The sequence below is a fragment of the Peromyscus leucopus genome, chromosome 23 (assembly GCF_004664715.2).
Source record: "Peromyscus leucopus breed LL Stock chromosome 23, UCI_PerLeu_2.1, whole genome shotgun sequence".
Taxonomy (NCBI): Eukaryota; Metazoa; Chordata; class Mammalia; order Rodentia; family Cricetidae; genus Peromyscus; species Peromyscus leucopus.
In genome coordinates this window covers 14,547,552-14,571,852 of record NC_051082.1, presented here as the reverse complement: position 1 = coordinate 14,571,852, position 24,301 = coordinate 14,547,552, and the positions used below count along the sequence as shown (strand labels likewise).

General features: G+C 50.7%; 1 protein-coding gene and 1 non-coding gene across 2 annotated transcripts in view; one reads left to right on the top strand and one right to left on the bottom strand.

The window, feature by feature from the left end:
* Cfap251 (cilia and flagella associated protein 251) overlaps nucleotides 1–24,301 on the bottom strand; it is an 82,636-nt gene that overhangs the window by 21,230 nt on the left and 37,105 nt on the right. The window contains 9 exon segments of the mRNA XM_028885763.2: nucleotides 3,437–3,580; nucleotides 3,766–3,856; nucleotides 9,146–9,309; nucleotides 10,096–10,210; nucleotides 17,193–17,377; nucleotides 19,341–19,514; nucleotides 20,488–20,639; nucleotides 21,090–21,340; nucleotides 22,310–22,504. Of these exon segments, the coding sequence (XP_028741596.2) occupies nucleotides 3,437–3,580; nucleotides 3,766–3,856; nucleotides 9,146–9,309; nucleotides 10,096–10,210; nucleotides 17,193–17,377; nucleotides 19,341–19,514; nucleotides 20,488–20,639; nucleotides 21,090–21,340; nucleotides 22,310–22,504 (1,471 nt within the window).
* Trnaa-agc lies at nucleotides 12,039–12,111 on the top strand. Its single transcript has one exon. It is a non-coding gene; the product is annotated as a tRNA-Ala (tRNA).

Sequence of the window (24,301 nt, the reverse complement as noted above, 5' to 3'; positions counted from 1 at the left end):
GAAGCCAGCCTGGTGTACATAGCAAGTTTCAGGCCAAAGTTACATGGGGAGGTCCTATAACGAAAAAACCAAAACAAGCCGGGCGGTGGTGGCGTGCACCTTTAATCCCAGCACGTGGGAGGCAGAGCCAGGTGGATCTCTGTGAGTTCGAGGCCAGCCTGGGCTACAGAGTGAGTTCCAGGAAAGGTGCCAAAGCTACACAGAGAAACCCTGTCTCTGGGGGAAAAAAAAAAAGAGTAAATTTTTTTGTTTTGTTATGTTTCTTTTCTTTTCTTTTTTTTGTTTTTGTTTTTGTTTTTTGAGACAAGATTTCTCTGTGTAGTTTTGGTGCCTGTCCTGGATCTCGCTCTGTAGACCAGGCTGGCCTCGAACTCACAGAGATCTGCCTGCCTCTGCCTCCCAAGAGCTGGGATTAAAGGCGTGTGCCACCACTGCCCTGCTAATAAATAAGGACTTTTTTTAAAAAGGGCGAGTGATAGACAGGACAACACCCCCACACCCCCTCATGTATACATCACATATAAACACAAAAATAAGTCCCTTAAAAAGAACATATTTTTTTCTAGAGAATTTCTAACCAAGTGGAAAGTGCTTATAACATGTCATAGAACATAAGGATACAAGACAGTCATATATATTCAGTGTAGTCAACATTCCCTGCCTAAACACCAGGAATAACAGTAAGGGTCAAGTCTGGGTGGCAGGATTATAAGTAACTTTTCTTCATTCTACCTGCATATCTTTCCCAATTTTTCTGCAATGAGACTGTATCACATTTCAACTCAGAAAGGAAATCCTGTAAGTTATATTTAGAAGAGTTCCCGTTAGGAACACACGTGGGTTCCTTGGCCCTGTCCAGGCTGTTAGTGTCTGGGGATTTCTGCCATGTGGTCAGACTCATGTCTGAGCTACAGAGTCAGGCCTAGCATCCGTCCACCTCCTGGAGTTGCCCCAAGAACATACACCAGGCTAACGGCAACTGTACAGAAGGAGACAAGGTACCGACCTCTTTCTACACAGCCGGGGATGTGCTCCCTGCCTGGGACACATCACCCCCTGAAGCCCAGGGTTCTCATCCTTGCCCAGGGAGGGCAGAGGTAGACCAGCCTCACATGCCCAGTTCTGTGTCCCCTGACTCTCTGCTTCTTAAATTGTGTAGGTTTAGGGCTGGAGAGGCTGCTCAGTGGTCAGAGCACTGGCTGCTCTTCCAGAGGACCTGAAAGGACCAGGCAGATGCCATAACAGGCTGTTCAGTCTTCTCTCAGAGATCAGGCCTCAATTTCAGTTTCCTGAGACTTGAGCAAGCAGTTTCTGGGAGGGCAAAGACATAGTCCTTGCAGTAGCTCCCTTTCTGCACGTACTCTGACCGCTCAAGGTTCAGCCAGGTGTTTACTGTCTGGGACCCCTCACCAACTTAGAGCTATGTGCATGGGTCAAGGAAGCCTGGGCCACTGAGTCAGCCCCACAGTCAGTATGTGCTAGGTCAGCCTGCCTCCAAGGCAGCTCAAGGACAGAGCCTGGGACTTGTCCAGGCCTGCCCAGAAATGGATAACTGTAACCCCCAACTAACTCCAGCCAATTAAAAGTTACTAATGTGATTGCCACTTGCATAAACCAATCCTGAGTCTGTTCCTATGCAGTCTGTAGACACCAAGCCCCCCTTGCTTTAAAAACCCTGCCCTGTTGCTACTTGGGGTCTCTCCTGCTCTGCTGCTGCATCCGACGGATGACGAGACCCGAGTTAACTCACAATATAAAGAATATTTGCTTTTGTATCGGATTTGGTCTCTTGGTGGTCTTTGGGGGACTCTGGGTACAACAGACCCAGACCCAGGTTCAGTTCTCAGCAACCACATGGCAGCTCACAGCTGTCTGTAACTCCAGTTCCAGGGGATCCAGCACCCTCTTTTAATCTCCATGGGCACCAGGTACACACATGGTACACAAACATGCGCACAGGCCAAACACCCATACATATTAAATAAAAATAAATACATCTTTTAAAAACTATGGGTTGCAACTCCCATATGGGGCCATGCAATGAACTTACAAGCTTGGTAGCAGTAAATGGTTTCTGAAGACATAACAACTGAAAATATGCTCAAGGTCAAACCTGCCATCAATCCGAGGGGCTCACAGCAGCACTCATCACCCTGTGCTGCGTCAAGCAACCTCTCTGCAGCCTTGGTTCTGAACACACACACACACACACACACACACACACACGTGCATGCTTGCCCATAAATGCCTTCATGCCGCAAAACACCACTGAGTGCCGACAAGAACCTCAGCTGGGATCCGTGGCTACTACACACTTCAGACTGCAGTGTCTTTCCTGCAGAAATGTGATCGTTTAACTGTGGAAAACAAAGACTCTTCATATTTCCTACCATTGCTGCTCAGCATGTGAGTACCAGAATATATTTGGAATGTACTCCATTAGAAGTTCGATTTTTTTTTTCTTTGCCCTAGTCCTGGGGCTCGAACCTAGGGCCTTGGGCATGGTAGGCAAGAGCTCTGTTGAGCTAGATCCTCAACTCAAAATGTTTAAGAATTGCTGTTTGAGTTGCTGACTAAAGTTTCATTTTTTAAAAATCACTGTATAAAGTTTGACTTGAGTTTAGAATTTCCAACCACTTCTGAAATGGCCCTAAATACGCCTTGGACTTTTTTGGCATCATGCATTTATGTGAAGCAGTATTCTTGGGATGAACAATGACAAAACCAAATCTCAGCCACCTCTGAAAAACATTGAAGGTACTCTACCTCCTGCAGCATCGGACATTCAGGAAGACTCTATTCTTTATGTAAAAACAAATGAACATGACCATCTCAATAGGATGAAAATTTGTTTTTGTCTTCAACAAATGGTAAAACTGTATGGAAGCCACAAAAATTCCTTTAAAATGGATTTCTTCATTGTTTTTTTTTTTATCAGCAAAATGTTTGATTTGTATACCTGTTTTATAAACCAATACACCCAGGGTTGTGTAAAAAAATTCTTGGGCAAAAAATGTTTTGCAGGCCCGGCGTGGTGGCACACGCCTTTGATCCCAGCACTGGGAAGGCAGAGGCCGGCAGATATCTGTGAATTCAAGATCAGCCTGGGCTACAGAGAGAGTTCCAGGACAGCCAGGGCTACATAGAGATCCTGTCTCAAAGAAAAAAAAAGGAGGGGGGTGCAGCAGAGGTTGAGGAGGCCTGCTGCACGTAATACCCCACATCCACAAGGAGTCTGTCTTGGGGAATGGGTACATCTTAACCTTCAGTCAGTTACTCAGCCCATTTGAAGTCCTCAGAATCTTCTTGCTGATCTATTTACTTCAGAAAAAAAAAAAAAATGGCATGTTTCCAGGCTGGCCTGCAGTGACTCTTCCCGGAGGCGCTTGATATAAATAGCCCATCCCAGCTCTGATCTTGCGGGCGCTCTACCTACCTTCTCCTCGGATGGGTAAAAACCAATCGCTCTCATGACAAAGGGGAGCTCCGAGAGGCAGATGTGTTCCGACACCTGCCTGGTCTCCATCGTATCGATCCCTTGACTGCGGAGCTGGGAATAGTAGAAGTAGTCCTCCAGCTCCTGTGCGGGACCAAACAGGAACAGCACACAGAACAGTCAGGCACACTGGGGACATTTTCTAGAAAGCGTAGTCTAAGCTCGGGGAGGGGGAGGAGGTTTTTATGGAAAAGCACAGAGCGTCAGTCTCTAATGTGTGCTCTACAGCCTTGACTAGATGTCCCCAGGAAGTGTTCGATGACAATTACCCTGTAGAATTTTCCTTCCCTGCCGCCGGCCACCAGACCGTAGAACGGGGTCAAGTCTTCACCCCCGAGAGAAACAGCCGCCTCCAGGGCACTGGAACAAGGAGAAACATCACCATTAGGAAGGACTCATGCATGAAGTCATGGAGTCACACAGACGGTGGCCTCGGCAGGGTCTCTTGTCCCTCGGTGATGAAGCCTGTGACAGAAAATTCAGTTTCAAGCGTGGAAGGCAGCCGTACAGGGCACCCACCTTAATTCTGGTGAGATGCTCATTCTGATGATAGGCAGGTGCTTGGCAATTTGTCTGCAATCTTTGGGGACCACATCTCTCCTGGGGGGGGGGGGAGGCTCCAGTCTGAGACCTCAACCCTCTTGAGCTGAGCACGGCCGACCAGCGCCAAAAGGATGGGGTGTCATGCAGGTGTACTGCCAGCGCTAATTGCTTCCAGAAAAGCCCGGGAGATCACAGGGACCCATGCCAAGCGGATAAAAATAGCCCTCTGCTCTCTAGCATGGGGTCAGATTCTCCAAAAATAGGCCCTTTGAATGGGAAGAAAACCTACTTTTGCATGAGACCAACCGACTTTTCCTCACACAAAAGGCAAATAATCTAAAGTCACTGTAATGAAAAAAAAAAAAAAAAGCCACTCACTGGATTTCTGCTAGTTCAGTGAATTAGAACCCACTTCAGTGAAGACCTACGGTAAGAACTGAAGGATCCAGAACTGGAGTCACAGGGACGTGCCTGTGAGCCCGGACTCCGCCACTTGTAAGCTGTACGACCTTGAGCTTTACCACCTCTGCTCAGTTTCCTCATCTGCGAAATGGGTAGGGTCATACAGGGCTGCCATGAGAATTCAAGAAGCAAACACACGTGAAGGATTGGGCCGCTGGCCCTTTATTTTTCTCGGGTACCAGTCCATCACTTGAGCCATCAATAGGCCCCTTGGACGTTTAGTGACCCGTATGTGGGGATAAGAACAGCACTTGTCTCCCAGGATGGCTGTGAGGATGAGGTCGAGAGGACAGTGTAGAACACCCGGGAAAGGGGCAAGCCCAGAAGCGCAGCTCTGACCATGCCAAGGGCTGATGAGTACTGACATGCCCTCTCATGAGGGCCACAGAATGTCTCTGCCCTGCTGCTGGGTCCAGGGGATGGCCTGAGGCATTTGTTTCCCACGGGAGCCTGGGGTCTCCGGCAGGGCCCAGTCGTCACCCTACTTCTTGGCTCTGACAGGAAACTATGAAGGCTGGTGATCAGCTAGCTGTTCCTTCTCTGTGGCCCCCAGGCCAAACCTGGCCTGTTCCTGACCCAAAGAGTAACAAAGCCACTTTTAAATATGCTGCCTAGGGCAGGGTATCAGGACCAAAAGTGACATGGGAGCCTGTCACTACCAGGAACCCCTAAGGGTAATGTTGTGGAATATTAGTTTAATGTGTGTTACATTAGTTTATGTCAAGGAATATTCATTTAACGATGCAAAGATGTGTTGCGTTCTTTTATGTTGCATTTGTTAACTCTGCAAAGCTGTGTTACTGTGCCTGTCTAAAACACCTAATTGGTCTTTTTTTTTTTTTTTTTTTTTTTGGTTTTTTTCGAGACAAGGTTTCTCTGTATTGCTTTGCGCCTTTCCTGGAACTCGCTTTGGAGACCAGGCTGGCCTTGAACTCACAGAGATCCGCCTGCCTCTGCCTCCCGAGTGCTGGGATTAAAGCCGTGCGCCACCACCGCCCGGCTCTGATTGGTCTTATAAAGAGCTGAACGGCCAGTAGCTAGGCAGGAGAGATAAATAGGCAGGGCTGCCAGGTGGAGAGAATAGAGAGAGAGAAGAAGAGAGAGGAGCAAGAAAGGGAGAAGGAGAGGAGGACATCAGGGGCCAGCTACCCAGCCACCCAGCCACCCAGCCACCCAGCCAGCCACGGCGTAAGAAGGGGAGAGAGGTATATGGAATAGAGAAAGGTAAAAGCCTAGAGGCAAAAGGTAGATGGGATAATTTAAGAAAAGCTGGCCGGAAATAAGCCGAGCTAAAGGCTGGGCATTCATAAGTAAGAATAAGTAAGTCTCCAGGTATTGGTTTGGGAGCTGGGTGGCGGCCCCCTAAGGGCGAGAAAACAACAACCACTCCAAGGTAAGGTGGCACATGCACTTGGCTCCCTAAGACAGCCCGACTCGCTGGGCTCTGCGGCCAGCACGGCGCCACATGCGATCTGCTCCTGCCACCGCCTGCGGACCCTAGAGGGGCCAAATTCCTCTGGCCAGAGCAAAGAGAGAGATCCGTTCTCTCTGTGGCGAGGGCTCTAACCTGAGGAAGCTGAAGAGGAAGACACTGAGGGCCGAGCTAGGCAGGAAGAAGGCTGAGGGCCACAACCCGGGGGGCCAAGCAGCCATATGGGATTCCAGCTGTGTGTGTGTGTGTATGTGTGTGTGTGTGTGTGTGTGTGTGTGTGTGTGAGAGAGAGAGAGAGAGAGAGAGAGAGAGAGAGAGAGAGAGAGAGAGAGAAAGAGAATGAATCACTGAGGCACAGAAGGAAAATGGAATTGGAATTTATTTAATTTTTTTTTTTTTAGATTTTTATTTTGTGTGTATGAGTGCTTTGCCTGCATGTATGTGTGTGCCCCACATGCATGCCTGGTGCCTTAAGGAAGTGGTGAGCCTCTGTGTGGGTGCCGGGAATCAAAGCCAGTTCTTTGCAAGAACAAGTGCTCTTAACCGCTAAGGCAACTCTCCAGCCCCAGAAAGTGGCATTTGTTGGACATATGTGTACTCAGGAATAGCAGGGTGCTTCTAGGCAAGGGGCTGGGCCTAAAGACACCAGGCACATCAGCAGCATCAAGCAAGTGCCTGGGAGATGCTCCCCAAAAGGGGGCATGGGACAGCACCCCATCCATCGCATGGAAAAGCTGGGGCTCAGAGGAGTTATACTCTAGGATTATTTTGTTGCTGTTTATATTTTGCGTTTTATGTACCTCTGGTTAGCCTTGACCTCACTATGTAGCTGAGGATGGCCTTGAACTGCTGACCTCCTGCCGTTACTTCTGAGTACTAGGATTACTGTCACCAGCTCCCATGCCTGACCAAGCCGGGGTTTGAATCCAGGTCTCTGCTTTTGTGTGAGCAGGGTGGAGGTGGGAGGTTTTCCAACTTTACTCCGCTCTATAGCTCTAGCATCAGTGAACTTAGTACAAAACTTTCTTTTAGAGAGGGTCTTATGTAGCCCAGGCTAACCTTCAACTCAATATAGTCGAGGATGACTTTGATATTCTGATGTTCCTGCCTCTACCTCCCGAGTGCTGGGATTAGCGGCTTGTGCCACATGATGGGTTGTCTTAGGGTCACTATGGCTGTGATGAAACACAGTGACTAAAGCTATCTGGGGAGGAAAGGGCTTATTTGGCTCCACACTTCCGTATCACTGTTCATCCTCAAAGGAAATCAGGACAGGAACGCAAACAGGGCAGGACCTGGAGGCAGGAACTGATGCAGAGGCCACGGAGGAGTGCTGCTCACTGGCTTGCTCTCCATGGCTTGCTCAGCCTGCTTTCTTATAGAACTCAGGACAGCTGGGCAGTGCATGCCTTTAGTCCCAGCATTTGGGAGGCAGAGGCAGTTGGATTCCTGTGAGTTTGAAGCCAGCCTGCTCTATAGAGAGAGTCCAAGGGCAGCCAGGGATACACAGAGAAATCCTGTCAAAAAAAAAAAAAAAAAAAAAAAACTAAAAAAATACCCCAGGACCATCAGTCGATGGGTAGCCCCGTCCACAATGGGCTGGGCCTTTCCACATCAATTACAGGCTTGTTTACAACCCGACCTTATGGACTCATCTTCTCAATTGAGGTTCCTCCTCTCAGATGACGTTAATCTTTGTCAAGTTGATATAAAACGAAACCAGCACACGCGTCTGTGCGGTATTGGGGTGGAACCCAAACGTTCATACATGTTAGTCAAGCACCGGGCTACGGCCTGGGCCCTGGGAGAGAAGTGTATTGTTTACTTGTTTGGGGTTTTTACATTTCTTTCCATTAGTGAAATGCGAAACATATTAAGTCACCAGAAGCAGCAATAAAGCGCTAATTAGTTTATAATGATCCTTTGTCCTCACAACAGATTAAATTGAAATTCTCAGAAGCCTGGATTCTGGCCAAGCATAAGGAGGCTACTGGAGATCCCTATCGGATCCCACAAAGGCTGAGGGCAAAAAATGGGAGACTTCACCTCCCTCCAGCGGGCCACTGGCCCCAAGGATTGCAGGTGGCACGTGGGTGCCACACAGGGCCTGTTGGGTAAGTGCTTCTGGATGGAGAGCTAGCTCTCTGTCTGTCTGTCTGTCTGTCTGTCTCTCTCTCTCTGTCTGTCTCTCTCTGTCTCTCTCTCTGTCTCTCTCTCTCTCTCTGTCTCTCTCTCACACACACACACACACACACACACACACACACACACACACACACACACATTTCCCAGTCCCCCAGGTCCCTGGATCGGCTCACCCAGCTGGCAGAGGCAAAAGGCAGAGTTGCAGCCGCACCCTGAAGCCGCCATGGCACCCGAACAGATTTTGTCAGTTATTTTTACTCAAGTTCGGAGTAAGAAGGAAAGCGTCAACATCTGCCGTAAAGAGAAGGATGCGCCCTTGGCAGATGGCAGGGGCAGACGTTACCGGGAGCCATGAATCAGGCTGCTCTTTGAGGGAGGGAGGTGCCAGGGCCGTCTGCCCCTGGAGCTTGCGTGGCCCGGGTCATGAGAAGAAACAGGATCTGGCTAAGCCCAGCCCTTGGCTCCGCCCTGGTTCAGACCACTGCAGTTAGATGGATGAGAGGGTCCCGTTCAGCGCTTGTCCCGTCTCATACACAAATGCCCTTTTCAGAAGGAAAGGAAGGATGCCATAATTTATAGGTTGGCTACTGCATTCACCTATGTCCACCTGTCTGATCATACGGGACCCTGTAAAAGTTGTTACCCCCACTACACAGACAGACTCTAAGGATTAGCGACGTTACGAAAACCGCTGGATTCTGGAGCAGAGTCTCCAAGCTATACCGCAACCCTTATCTCTTTGACCTTAAAGGACCTATATGTTCTTACTCTGGTGTACACGTCTAGCATTTTCCAGCTTCACTTTAGGCAGACCTAAGAAGGGGTCTCTGGGCTGGAGCAAGGGCTCAGCGGGTAAAAGCCCTTGTGTAAATGGCTCACACCTCCATGAACTCCAGCTCCAGGCGATCCAATGCCCTCTTCTGGCCGCCTCAAGCACCCACACGCGTAAGTGCATACTAGCATGCACACATGTGTGTGCATGTACACGCAAACACACACACAAATATCTCGTCTGAAAAAGGATGTCTACCCTTCCACATGGGGTCGGGTTCCGTCCCCTCACATACCTTAAGTTGATTTCCCACTGGGCCACGGAACAGTCTTCGCCTCCGGCTGTGAAGGCATAGCGGCCATCATAGGAAAGGGCCATGCCAGCCACCCCGCTTGGGTGGCAAACGATAGCACACGTTTTGTGTGGGTTGCCGTCAACAGGTAAGATCTGGAGTCCGACCTAGAGAGGCAAGTGTAATTAGATATTCAGTGCCTGAGTCTCCAGCTAGCCTGACACACCTGAGCTTTACCTCCAGACCCTTGTGCTACGCATGCACGCATCTGGAGCCCTCTGTCAGAGTCAAGTTTAACCTAGGACGAGGTGTCACTGATTTGTGTATCTTCCATGTAAATTAGATTTTTCCAGGTCAATAAAAAGAAAGAAAAGCGTAACTTGGAAGGCTATGAGTTTTCACTGGGAAACTTTGAGAATGCTTCAAAACTGTCTCCTTGGGGCCTGTGAGATGGCTCACTTGTGGCCAGGCCTGAGTGGGTTCTACCCCCAGGACCCACATGGTGGAAGCAGAGAACTGACCTCTGAAAGTTGTCCTTTGACCTCCACATGCATACCGTGGCACGCGCACACACACACACACACACTAAAAAGAAAGAAATGCCTCCCAGAAGCCCTTCTCACCCACCTGTGGCCATTTTCAGTTTGGCCAATGACCCACATGAAGGCAATTCTGTGCAGCAGAACTGAGGACCCAGGGGTCGTCTTATCATCTACGTGATTATTAAATGTATTTATTTGGGAAAGGACATTTGTGCCCCAGTGCCTGTTTGGAAGTCGAAGAACAGCTTTCCCAAGGCAGTCTCTCCTCTCACCGGGCTCCAGGGCTCAAACTCGGGCCCCGAGACCAGGCGGTAAGCGGCTTTCCTGGCTAGCCGTCTCCCCGGCCCTGGATCTCACAGTCTGTGGACTCCCAGCACAGTCATCTTGCAGGGGCCGAGAAAGGGGGCCCACCTTGTCTTTGTTGATGAACACCAAGTGGCGTTTCTGCAGCTCGAATGTGTTCTTTACGGGGAGCACCTGGGTGTGCTCGATAGGAGACCCGTAAGCCGGTCCGAGAAGCGTCTTTCTGTATAGGAAAAAAAAAAAAAAGAGGGTAAACCCCATAAACTTCAATGTATGTTTTAAGACTGGAATTGGCACTGCCATACTTATGTTGGGGTTTGGGGTTTTTGTTCTGTTGTTGATGGTGTTTTTTGTTTTGTTTTGAGACACAGAGTCTTGCTATGTAGTCCAGGCTGGCCTAGAACTCACAATCCTCCTTGCCTCAGCCTCCTGAGTGCTGGGAATTAACAGGCATGCACCACTACACGGGACTCCTTATATATTTGTGACTCTGGATTTCCTGTCTCGTCACTCAGCTAATCCCTACGCAAGAACGTCTCATTCAAGCGCTGCCAGCGGCCGCTGTAAATAAGGGGCCTTGGCTCCCGGCAGCAAACGCTCCAGGGAGCTGAGGGAAACGGACTGTGAAGGCAGCCTCCAGTGGCAGTGGTGTGGACTTTCCTCTTGACACTATGCCCTAAGAAACTGTCTGTGAACCACCGACAGGGCTTCGAGGAAATGGCATGCCTTGGCAGGATGCAAGCAACCACCCAATTCCTCAGGTCAGGCCCACGGACTGGAATGAGACACCACCTTCTGTCTGTCCCAGACATCCCTAAATACAGGGCTATGGGACACACAGGTCTCCACATCCATTGGCTTCTAATTCGACTTTAAAATTTCTTATTAAATCTCTGTGTTCATGTGTGGTGGTATGTACAACGTATGGGAGGTGGTCCTCGCCTCCCATCCCAAGATGGAACTCAGGTCCTCGGGCTTGGCAGTATTTATCCACTGATTCATCTCACTGGCTCCACATTTTTTTTTTAAATCTTAGTATTTTGCTCAGGCTGGCTTCAAACCCCCAGGCTCAGGTGCCTCCTGCCTCAGCCTCCTCCCTAGCTGGAGGTAAAAGCCACCATACCCAGCTGGATTTCTCTAATTCCAGCTGCATCCCTGAACAAGGAGCCTGCTCTGAGGTGAGGTCCCTGTGTGGGATGTGAGTGCTGGATAAAGGACAATTGATCCTATCACACCAGCCTCGTGAGAGGTCCTTCTCATGCCAGGCATGAGGCAAGGCAGTCAGGATGCAGAAATGCCCAAGGTCTAGCCCCTGCTACTGAGACAGGACTGGAGACAAAGAGTTGTTTTGAAGTGAGAAGGGCAGAGACAGCTGTGAGTCCCAGGGTCTGGAGCGAAGTATTTCTAGGGGGGCAGCCAGCTGTGCGCAGAATGAGGGATCAGAGGCAGGCAGAACAGCTTGGACAGCAGGAGAATGGGCATCAGGAAGAAAAAGGTAAATAAAGGCAGGGGACAGGGATCTAAGAGGCCTAAACAGTGATGGGAAAGGGACAGAGGCAGAGCAAGGGGACCCAGGGGTAGGGACAGTTTTCGAGGTGAGCTCTCTCTGCTGGGCTGTGGGAGGCTCAACACTTTGGAACGCTACAGAGCCCACCAGGTCGAGGACGACGCATCAGCTCATGCCTTTTCCTGAGGCCCTTCCACGTGCTGGCTGGTAAGTGCGCAGAGGCCGGGGACCAGAGCTAAGAGTCCAGGAACAAGGTGTGAAAAGACTAGGACCTTTGTCCCTGGTTGGGGGAGTCGTGGGGAGTGGGGGCTATGGAAACCCCAATCCTAGGGCCATTCAAGAAATTGTGCACGTCTGTCTATGCCGAAGCCGGCACCCTAGTGCTCACGGCCGCTACAAAATGGAAACAATGCAAATGGCTGTGGGCATCCTCAGACACAGGGGTAGACAGGATAGGGGCATCCTAGGACATAACAACAGAGCATTAGTTCACGTCACAAAGTGGGTAAGTCTCAAGTGCGTGTTAAGTGAAAGAAGCCTGGGGTTGGAGAATTAGCTCAGTGGTAGAGCACTTGCCTAGCAAGCACAAGGCCCTGGGTTCGATCCTCAGCTCCAAAAAAAAAGAAAGAAAGAAAGAAAGAAAGAAAGAAAGAAAGAAAGAAAGAAGCCAGACCCAGAAGGCCACACGCTCTGTATGTGACTCCATATATAGGAATATGAACTTATATTCACATGTATAGAAAAGTTCATAAGACAGAAGCAGGCCAGTGGTTTCCAGGGACACGGGGATGCGGGGCTGGGGAGTGCCTGCTGATGGGAACCAGAGTTTGCTCCTCTGGTTTTCTCATGTGGGCCAGGCTGGCCTCAGACTCACCATGCAGCTGAAGCTATAGCTTTGAATTTCTGGTGTTCCTGCCTTCACTCCCAAGTGCTGGCACTCCAGGCACGCATGCCTGGCTTATTTGGTACTAAGTCTAGAACCCAGGACTTTGTACATGGGAGGTAAACATTCTACAAACGAAGCCAAATTGCCAGCCCAGGAACCAGTTCCCCTTTGGGTGTGATGGATGCTTTCTTGAACTGCACAACTTAGTGAATACAGAAAAAAAAAAAAAAAAAGCGCTCAGAACCATTTCTGGCATAGCGTCAATAACCATTAGCCAGTGACAGGCAACCTGTCTACCAATTTTACAAAATTCTTAGCTCTTCATTCTGATGGAAAGACATTTCATATTCATTGTGAAAAGAAAAAGCTCAAACCTTTAGACATTCATAAAACAGAACGTCCACATTCTATGATGCTGACTCCTGTCCCAAGAAAGGCACGGGTAATTGTTTGGTCCATGGGATTCACCAACATTTACAGATACATGATTTCATAGGGAGAGAGAATTATACTATCTGTGCTTATGTGGAAATTTGCTTTATCTCTTACTATATCTTGGAGACATTGCCATGTTACTGCATAAACAGCCATCTCATTTATTTTTGCCCATTTCCCAAAAGTGTCATTGTGTTCTGGCGTACTGACGAGACATCATTTAACCAAGGCCCTATTAACGGACACGTTCGGAACTGCCTCCATTTCAAAACATATTTCCATACAAGAGATCCTTTTTACTTATGTCTTGGCATACGCGCCCGGGCACTTCTGCAGGCTCCGTTCCTGGAAGTCGGAGGGCATAAAACTTAACAGAGGGTGACAAATTGCTTTCCCCAAAGGTTACGCCAATTTACACCGCCACCAGTGGTCGGACGAGCCAGCCCGCTCCCCCACACCCTTGCCAACACTCGGCCCCATCCATCACTTTTATCTTTACTAATCCCGTTTGTAAAAAATGATGTCTTGCTTTCGTCTGCCTCGTCCAGACAGGCTGCGAAGCACCTGCCCCTAAGCTTATTGGCCCTCTGTGAGCTGCCTTTCCGTATCCTTTCGGACGTTTTAAAACGCATTTAGAAATTCTTTTTTGAGTCATCGTGAGAAGGCAAAGCTTCCCCGGTTGAACTGTGCTTACCAGACTCACTCTTCCTCTAACTCAAGAGAGATGCCGTGCACACGGGGCTCTTATTTTGGAAGGATAGGAATGTTCTGGAACTTTGGGAGGAGGAAGTGGCTAGGCAGCACCAGATACATACAGATTCATACAGCGGTTAAATGCTGTATGAGGGTGACTTCCAACCTTGCTAAGTTATTTCCTGTACTCGAGTTTAGCCGAGAGGTTGAGAGGTGATGGTATTTTGTTTGTTTGTTTGTTTTTAACTTTGCTTTTTGTTATTGTGTGTCTATAATGTGTGTCCACATGCTGTGTGGACAACTTTCAGGGGTCAGTTCTCCACACTTGGACTCATGTGGCAAGTACTTTTTATCCAAGGAACCATTTCCTCCAGCCTTATGTACTGTTTTCTTCTTTTTTTAAATATATTTATCTTTTTTGTTTTGTTTTTTTGAGACAGCGTTTCTCTGTGTAGTTTTGGTGTCTGTCCTGGATCTCACTCTGTAGACCAGGCTGGCCTCGAACTCACAGGGATCCTCGTGCCTCTGTCTCCTGAGTGCTGGGATCAAAGGCGTGCGCCACCACTGCCTGGCTATTTATCTTATTTTATTTAAGTGATTTCTTTATTTTTTATTTTATGTGCATTGGTGTTTTGTCTACATGTATGTCTGTGTTAGATCCCCTGGAACTGGGGTTACAGACAGTTGTAAGCTACCATGTGAGTGCTGGAAATTGAATCCAGGGCTCTTAACCACTAAGCCATCTCTCCAGCACTGTACACTATTTCCTTAATAGATGCTTTAAACTGGGTGGTGGTGGCACACACCTTTGATCTCAGTACTTGGGAGGCAGTGGCAGGTGGGTCTCGGTGAGGGCCAGCCTGGTCTACAGAGCGAGATCCAGGACAGCCAGAGCTACACAGAGAAACCCTGACTTGAAAAACAAAACAACAAAAAAGATGCTTTGAGCTAACTTCAGATGGATGGATGATCAATAGGCAGAACCATGAACATACATCACACACACACCACACATAGACACCACACACAGACACCACACATCACACACACACACACACACACACACACACACCACACATACAGACATCTTATACGTACCACATACACCACACACACACCACACTCACATCACACACACACTCACACACACACACATAGACACCATACACATACCACATACACCACACACACAGTACCTCTGTCTCTCTTGGCTGATGATTAACGGTCAGTAAGGGTTACACGTCTGAGGCATGTTGCCTCTTCCCCTGAATTCAGTTTCTAGGGCTGACTAGGCGTTTCCAGGGATGTTCTTTGCTCAGAACTGTGTGTCCATTAATGAGGGGGCATGGAGAGCACCCTGAGGCGCTCTACCCATTCTCTCAAGGATTTTAAACATCGTGCCAGATTCTATTTCCTGCCGTAGATGTAAGGGCGCAGTCATTGTTCCAACCCTGGCTTCGGGAAGAGGACTGGTCTTGGTTTGGGGGGATGGGCAGGAGGAAGGGCTCATGCTTACAGTCCCAGCACTTGAGAGGTGGAGGCAGGGGGATTACTGTCAGTTTAAAGCCAGCCTGGGCTACAGAATGAGACACTGTCTCAAAAGAGAAAAAACAAAACAAAACAAAACAAAACCCACAAAGCAAACCAAAGAGGAAGAGAAGTCTGGGGCGTCCTGGGGCTCTGGAAATCTCATCTGAGATCCCTTTAAGGTATGAGCGTGTCCGGGCATGACGGCACGCATGCCTGTAATCCCAGTACCTGGGAGCCGGGTTACATAGCAAGATCCCATTTCAGAGACAAACTAAAACCAACCAACCAATTAAAACTCCCTCTTCCTCCCGCAGCCTGGGCACACACAGCTGCTGCTGCTGGCTCCTCGTCAAACATTCCTGCTGCCTCCGTGTCTTCCAGCCACAGCCATTGGCAGCCACTCTTGCCACCTAGTCAGGCCCAGGCAGAGAGGCTCCCCGCTCCCCGCAGGGTAGAGCTCTTTGTGCAGCCCGTAATGGAGGGCCGAGTCAGAGCAAGAGCCAAGGCTTGAGGCTTGGCCTGCCTGCCTAATGGTGGTCCGGGAATCGTGAAGCCTCCCCCAGCCTCAGAGGGACAGTACTTTGCAAGGCTCTGGGAAGCTGAAGACAGCGGTCCTGCTGCAGGGACGGCACACAAGGTCAGTGTCCCAGGTGAGGGAAACCTGGGACCCACAGGTCTCGCAGAACCTATGGCCACACCCAACAGAACAGCCTGTCCTGGATCTCGCTGTGTAGACCAGGCTGGGCTCGAACTCACAGAGATCCGCCTGGCTCTGCCTCCCGAGTGCTAGGATTAAAGGCGTGCGCCACTGAAGAATCACCTCTCAAATGCGGCTGTGGGTGCCCCGGATGTGGCCTGCAACCTCACCTACCTTTCCCCTCGCGGGCTCAAGGCTTTACCACTCCCTGCTCTAGACTCCAGCTTGGCCTCCACCCCGAATCAAGAGTCTAACTCGGGGGCTCTCACATGCAGTGGCATCTCTAACTTGCCTTATCCAAACTTGGATTCTAACGATCTCAAATCTGTCCTTCCCTGTCCACACACCCACCCATTCAAGGTCAATTCAACTTTTCTGGCTACTCCGGCCTCGGTCTTCAAGGTATGTAGGGAAGTCTACGCTCGCTCTCACTCACCATCTGATCCTTCCCTGCCACCTTCAGGCCACTATCATCTCCACAGGACGGCCTCTTACCCTGGCTGCACCCCCCTCCACCCCCCACCCCTGGCTGCATCCCACAGCCCCGCCCTGGGGTAGAAACGAGAGGTCAGTCTTCCCACCCTCTCCACTCACGCTTCCAATTCCACTCCAGCCGAGCCTCTTCCTAAGAACTTTGGACCCCAAACACCTTGTTCTTGCAGATCCTGTCTATGGGCTTTCCCGGAAATGTCCATGCCCCGATTTACTCCTTCCTCCCGAAGACGCCCCGCCCCGGTACTCTTGGAAGACAGCAACCCATCTGCCCTGCCCCCCCAGGACCTCCCTCTGGACACCTGTCCCCCAGTCACTCCGAGGCACTGCCACCGCCACCTCCCCACTCGTGTGTGTCCCCATCACTGAAGTGTCCGCCCCACGGTGGCGCTTTGTACCCACCTTCACCCCCCGGGACACTACCTGGCCCATGTTAGGAATGAACAAATGAATGTCATCAGCTGGACTTAAAACTCCTTTGAGAAGCAGCGTGAGACGAAGCAGGCGTGGTAGCGCACACCGGTGATCCCAGGACTCAGGAGGCAGAGGCCAGGACTACAGAGTGAGACCCTCTCTCAAAATCAAATCAAAACAACCACAACAAAAATCAGACAATTGTCGTATTTTGTTAAATAGTTTTGGTTTGGTTTTTTTCTTCTGTACGGAAAAGGATGTCGGGTTTGGGAACTCCAGTGACTTCCAGGTTCCAGAGCTATGTCCTTCAGAGATACCTGGGCACCAAGCTCTGGGACCCTTACCTCCCTGGTACCTGGCAGAAAGCAAGGACCCCAGGCCGGCACCTCTCCTCAGGCGTGACCCCGCTGTGTGCTTTTGGGTGAACCTGACTTACATTCTCTGTAACTCAGTTTCTCCCTTTGAGAAGGGAAAGGGATGAGCTGTTACCACCCGGGGGCTGAAAAGTGGGGGTAGCCAGCAGCACATGAGTGGGGTGCCCTGGCGCTCACCTGCACATTTTCGTGGTGGAATTGAAAAGCTTCACTTTGTAGCAGCTGTTACAGATGAGCAGGAAGAGCTCCTTGGTGAGCGGCGGGTACCAGATCATACAGGTAGGGTAGGTCCCCTGGTCCGTCCGGTGAATGTCCAGGACTTCCAGGTGGTCTTTGTAGCTCTTGATAAGGTTGTACTCTATCTGCAGAGGCGCATGGGGGGGGGGCACACACACGAAGACCCAGCTCAGTGGTTCTCAACCTTCCTAACACTGCGAGCCTTAAATACGGTTCCTCGTGTTGGGGTAACCCCCCCAGCCATAAAATTATTTTCATTGCTGCTTCATAACTGTGATTTCCCCTACTGTTATGAATTGTAATTCAGTGTCTATGTTTTCTGATGATCTTAGGCGACCCCTGCGAGAGGGCTGTCCAACACCCCCACCCCCCAAAGGGGTCACGACCCAGAGGTTGAGAACCCCCCGCTCAGCAGGAGGCCAAACTTGGCTGAGAAGCTTCAAGCCTTGGGTGTCGACCTGTATGGTAACTGGCTGGGTTTCCAAGGGAAGTTCCCTGACTCTACACCTGGGTGCCACCTTCTCGAAGGATTCCAGGAAGCAGGATGGTGGGCTCAGCACCCTAAACCATCACACCCGTGGACCCCCAAGTCCCTGCAGGGCTGTGTCACTTTGCACACAGGCCCATGAGCAGGTGTCAGAGACATTCCAAGTGGCCTGCCCAGGGACACGCAGCCAAGTGTCTAAGGAGTGAGAACTTAAGTCTAAGCCAGCCGACCCCAAACTTGAACTCTGACGATGGATTAACTTCGGCCTCGCCCCTTCCCTCATCTGAGGAACGAATTCAAACCTAAATCATGGCACTCGATGGTCCCAGATTCGCAGCCTGCTCGGTCTGGCCCCCGAGAATACAGATGACCGAAAAGGGGGAAAGGCAGGCCTGGAGGAAGGGGCAGGAAGGGTGGGGGGGGCGATGGGAGCAGGGGCGGGCAGAGACGCTGTGAGTGGTCACTTCTGAGCTGGTAAGGGTTGACCTGATCAGTCACCCACTGTCCCTACTGCTCTGGTTAGTTTTTGTCAACTTGTCTCACCTGGGGAGAGGGACCCTCACTTGAGGAACTGCCTCCTCCACCATCAGATTGGCCTGAGGCCATGACCATGGGCCAGTGGGCCTGGGCTGTGTGAGAAAGTAGCTGAGCAAGCCATGGAAAGCAGGCAGTAACCAGCACTCTTCCATGGCCTCTGCCTCAGTTCCTGTCTCCAGGTTCCTGTCTTGAGTTCCTTCCTGCCTCAGCTTCCCCGAATGAGGGACTGTGAGGCATAAGCCAAGTAAACTCTTTTCTTCCCCCGAGTAGGTTTTGCTCAGTTTTCTCACAGCAATGGAAAGCAAATTCGGCTGCCTCACTCACTGCGTCTGCCCCGTCCCGTCCTGCTGTTTTCTCAGGTAAGTCACAGTCTCACCCTGACCCCTGGATGCCGAGGAGGTACCAGTGAGTGTCAGCTTTCCCAGTGGTCTCTGGGAGGTGAAGGCAGCCGCATCATCTGTCCTGTGGGGACACACCCTCCCTGCTGCCCACCTGCCCGAAATCCCCACCTCGGGACATGAGCCACGCGAGCCACCACCTCAGAGATGCCAATGCGGAGAGAGCTCTGTGAGACTTCACCATACCGTTATTTTTCTGGACACGTTACAGGTGGAGTGCGGGGCATTTACCCACCAGCCCCACAGCTTCCCCAGAGTTTTCTTGAGTGCGAGCAGCAGGAAATACTAGATAGAAGGATTTAGATTATGGAGATAAACAGATAGAAAATACAGGACAGCCTCAAGAGGGCCTGCAACCTTTTCCAACAGGCCCGGACTGTCTCTGGCCCAGGGTTTTTACAGAGACGCCAAGGGGTGAAGCAAAAGACCTCCTCCCCCAGCACAGCCAAGTGCAGACCATCCCAGACCCTGCACTCAGGCCCGTGGTTCTGATCATCCTCTATGCGGACCTGCTGGGTAAAGCCACGAGGAACCCAAGAACGGGCTCCCACAGTGGAGTTTGCATAAAATGTCAGGGATGAAATGGGCAGGGCGGGGGTGAGGTGGGGTAGGTGGGGGGTGGGGGGTATGGCGCTGGCGATGAGCAAACCCAACTGAACAGCTCACCAGGAACCTGTCTTTGCCGAGGCTCAGCAGCCTGGGTTCGTTGCTGTCCAGGTGTACACCAAAGAGGAGGCTCCGGATGCTGTTATGGTGAGAGCGGAGTCTCGCCAGATATTCCCAGACCCTCTGTCCGTCTACGACCACCACCTTATACACGGCCACCGTGAAACTGATATCCTAAGGGAGCAAGAGCGGGAGCTGTCCCTCGACTTTAGGACCTGGGAAGCGCTATTGTGGTTTTCAGACCCGCTGGCCTTCAGAACATCTTATCCAAATAAATCTTAGCAGGGCAGAACAAGGAGGAAGCGTGGTACCCATTCTGCAGACCGGGAGACTGAGGTTACTGGGGAGGAAGGACATGGGAGGCCAGTCTTACTCCTTCCTCCCATGTTCTTACCCAGTGCCCCAGGGAAAGCCAAGGCCTGAGGCTCTTGCCTTTGTCTCTCTACTTTTCTCTACTGCAGAAAGTAAAAAAGGTCCGGTACAGGTACAGAGGGGCAGAGAGCGGCCGGCAGGGAGGTCGGATGTCCATGCTGGGGCCAGGACAGCTCTGATCCTTACCGGTGCTGCGTGTACAAGCCAGGCTGGATGTGGTGGGATGCCAGAGGGAAGTGGGCCCATGAGGACCTTCCTCCTCCTCCTCCTCCTCCTCCTCCTCCTCACCACCACCACCACCACACCACCCTGCCACACCTGACAGAAAGGCAGACCAGGGGACAGCCAGAACCACTTTCCTGAGATCCCATGCCCTAGTCACAGAGGGAAGGAACAGAGTCTGAAACCCTGGGGAAGGACATTGAGATCAACGAGGAGGCTGCCTTGTCAAAGTGAGTGAGGAGGAAAGATGGGGTACAGAGAGATGGGGTCCCAGAAACATGACAGCCAGCCCCTGGGTCTCGGGGTCCCAGAAATACAAGAGCCAGTCCCTGGGTCTCGGGGTCCCAGAAACACAAGAGCCAGCTCCTGGGTCTGCAGAATCCAAGTCTGGAAGTTCTGAGGCCTTGCTCCTGTCTGCCTGCGGAAGTCCTTGTACCTCACCACCCCACCCCCTCCCCTCTGCAGCACAGCCTGACTGGGATGTGAACCCCGATTTCCCCATACTCCTCGCCTCTTTGTGCGGAAAGAGCCCTGAGCAGAGGGAAGGACTCACAGCCGTCGCCAGGTAGTTGGAGTCGTGCGAGAAGCTGACGTGAGACACGCTCGTTCTGGAATATTTGAAGGGCTCTGGAATTTCGTTTTCTAAAGACATGGCGTCGAGAATATAAACTGTCCCCTCGGTGAATCCAGCTCCAAGCAGGGCTCCTGAAAAGACAAGTCAGAGGACAAGGATAGAAATGAGGACTTCCTTGGGGGCTGGAGAGATGGCTCAGTGGCTAAGAACACTGGCTGCTCTCGCAGAGGACCCGGGTTCAACTCCCAGCACCCACATGGCAGATCACCACTGTCTGTGATTCCAGTTGCAGGGACCTGACACCCATGGCCAAACGCCAATGTACATAAAATTAAAAAATAAGTTAAAAAAAAAAAAGCACTTCCTTCATTCCAGGGGTGAGTCTGCGGCAGGCTTTGCCCGACAGCAATAAGCAAAAGAAAAAAAAAAAAACGCCACAGAGAAAACGGGAAGAGAGACACTTGGGACGGTCGCTATGGCATAGCTGTGTGCGAGGCGGGGGAGAGGGACAAGCGGCTGGTGACAGCCCAGGGCACGGCCCCTCTGGGTGTCTTGGCCCCTGGGACGGTGAGAGCGAGTACCTTCGGGGTTGTAGGTCAGACTCTGGACGCCAAGGCCCTTCTCGAAGGCCCTGCTGAACAGATACACCTTCTTCTCGTAGTCCCACACCTTGATCATCCCACAGACACTTCCAACCGCGATGAGGGGTTGGTAGGGGTGGCAGGAGATGGCGTAGACGGCGTCCCTGGGCTCCACGAAGAGCTTTTCGAGTTTGGTGCCATCCGCCGTCATGTGGTACACGGTGGCGTCAAACGTTCCGATAATAAAATTCCTGTTTGCCGGAGAGAGACCCCCCCGGCAGGATCAGTGTTTGCAGGGAATGGCCACAGCAGCCATTCTGCTTCTAATTGCCCGTGAACCGCCTTTGTCGTCTATAATTTGGTGACATTATTAACCCAACATCTCCAAAAATATACCGCCAACATCCAACAGCCTCCATTTGCAAGTGAAAAAAAGCCCGCTTTTCCTCATGTAAATTGAGTCATTAAGTATGCAGATGGACAGTCAGTTGTACAATTAGCTAATCTACACATGCAAATATTCATTTGTGTATGCAAATATGGAGTTGGGTGCACACATACAGATGTGCCTGTAAAGACTGCAAGGGTAATTAAGCAGACTGGCAGATAATTCAGTCCTGAAATGTTATGGCTACTGATTACCCAGTGCCTTTAACCTCGGTGGCTAGGACAAGCTCAGCTCCAAGAAATGAGGTCACTCCACGGCCAAGGACCCCAGGCACAGTGGAGATAAGAACTGGGGGATAAAGGCCACCCAGCTTCCAGTTACTCAGGCAGCTAAGTAGTTAAAACCTTTAACTCATTTAAAAAAAAAAATCTACAGGGCAACACAGAGAAATCCTGTCTTGGAAAAAAACAAAACAAAACACACAAGTCAAATGGTGGTGGCGCACGGCTTTAATCCCAGCACTCGGGAGGCAGAGCCAGGCGGATCTCTGTGAGTTCCAGGTTAGCCTGGTCTACAGTGTGTGTTCCAGGATAGTCCAGGCTACACAGTTAAGCCCTATCTCGAAAAACCAAAAACAAAAAACAAAAAAATCAAAGCAATCCAATACTGTCTGCCATCAGCCAAGGAGAGCCACCAGTAAAACTAGGAAGGTGAGCTCTCTCAACTCTGTATCCTAAGAACAAGAGGAACATTCACTGCACTGTGTGCAAGCTGAAAGAGGCCATCAGTCATTTCGGGGCCATCCAAGTGATGCCATTCATTAACGACTCACCTGACGACGAAAAGGTCACCTTTCAAAGTACAGTCTATGGGGAGGTTGGATTTCTCGGTAGGCGGACTTGCTGGGGCCTTTGAAAAGGACAGCGTCCTTATGGCACCTAGTTTGAAGTTACTGTACCAGTTGACGACAGACAGGGTGTGGTCGTAGAACTTAATGTTGCCCTTAATGTCCCCGGTGACAATGTAGCTGGAAGAGAGGAAAACACACCAGGCTGTGAAACAGCAGGAATGGCAGGGGCCCGTTTATTGAACATCTGATTGTGTCAGGCTCTGGACCCCCAGGTGTCGCCATGTTCAACAGTGGCCGATGAGGCTTCCTCTCCTGTCCACGGCTAGAGAGAAGAAGTTAAGAAATTTGTTCAAAGCCTCGTGGTGTCAGATCCGGTGGACAGACTGCACAGTAGGTCCTATTAATCTGAATCTCCGATAAACGATGACGAATCATTTGCTGTAAGTATATAGCAAATACCGCTTACAGGTAGCTGGGCTCTGTGGTTAGAGCACAGGGGGCCCCGGTGTGCCTGACGTAAATGGCGGGTTCTCTCAAACACTCTCCTGGCTCCAAGGTCAGCCCCTTGCCACAGTGGGTGACAGTGATTTACAGTCACTGCCACATGGCCACCGATGACAATGGAGGACGATCCAACAGCCCTCCCTCACCACACAGGCTGGGCAGTGGGACACGGCAGAATTATCATAAAGCTGCACCCGGTCATCACAAGTAAAGGCTGTGATAAGATGGCTTTTATTTCTAGTGATCCAATCCATCCCTGGAGAGCTTTTTTTTTTAAGGCTTTTTAAAAAATTCTAATCATAGGGGGAGGAAGAGCGATTTTTCTCAGATGTTATACAGAGTGATTAAATGAGGCTTCTGATTAATAAGCCAGGCAGGTGGGCAGAGTTAATTGGCTAGGACCGCGTATACTGCCCTCTGCTGGGGAGAAGCGGCATAACTCACCCAGTGTTGGTGGAATCCTTCTCCTCCTAGGGTTCCTGGATACGGGAGAGGGGGGACCCAGGCCTGGTCTTCAAAGGCTCTAACCCCCAGCTAACATGTCTTCTCTCTCCTCTGAGATGGTGACTGCACACCTCTTTGTACAGGCACGCCAGGATGCCAGGGCTGCCCAGCGCCCCTGCACCACTTATGAAACGTTAATGGACGCAGTGACTATATTGATTGTACAGTGGCTCCAGCCACAGCGCAGGTTCGTTAAGACGTCTTCTCACACTTCCGGGAACTTTCCTAACACACTAACGACGACGGCTGCTTTTTACCTAGGGCTCCCCAGTGCGCCAAGCAGGGTACCTGAAATCCTCATAAAATGCCCGGGGGATGAGTGCAGGTGCTGCGTGTGTGCGGGTCAAAGGGCACTTTGAAAGTCAGTCCTCATCTTACACCACCACCACCACCACACACACACACACACACACACACACACACCCACCCCCGTTACACGGGTCCCAGGGATCACACTCAAACCGCCAGGTTTTCGTGACAAGTGCTCTTACGCAAACCCAAGAATTGCAAATTTTACCACGATATGCGAGCTCCCCGGGGTGGGCAGAACCTGAACACACGGAATATTGGCACTTGGGAGGCTGAGCCAGGAAGACCACAAGTTTATGGCCAGGCTGGGCTCCGCAGTGAACCCTGTCTCAAATAGTCAAACACAAAAGTATAGTTGATCTTTACATAACGTGTAGACATTATTTTGCAATCAATATGATAAAGCTGCCGGGCGGTGGTGGCAAACGCCTTTAGTCCCAGCACTCGGGAGGCAGAGCCAGGCAGATCTTTGTGAGTTCGAGGCCAGCCTGGGCTACAGGACGAGATCCAGGCCAGGCACCAAAGCTACACAGAGAAACCCTGTCTTGAAAAACAAACAAACAAACAAACAAACAAAAAATGATAATACTATCTGAGTCCTCTTTTTAAAAATTATTTTAAGGCCAGGCAGTGGTGGCACACGCCTTTAATCCCAGC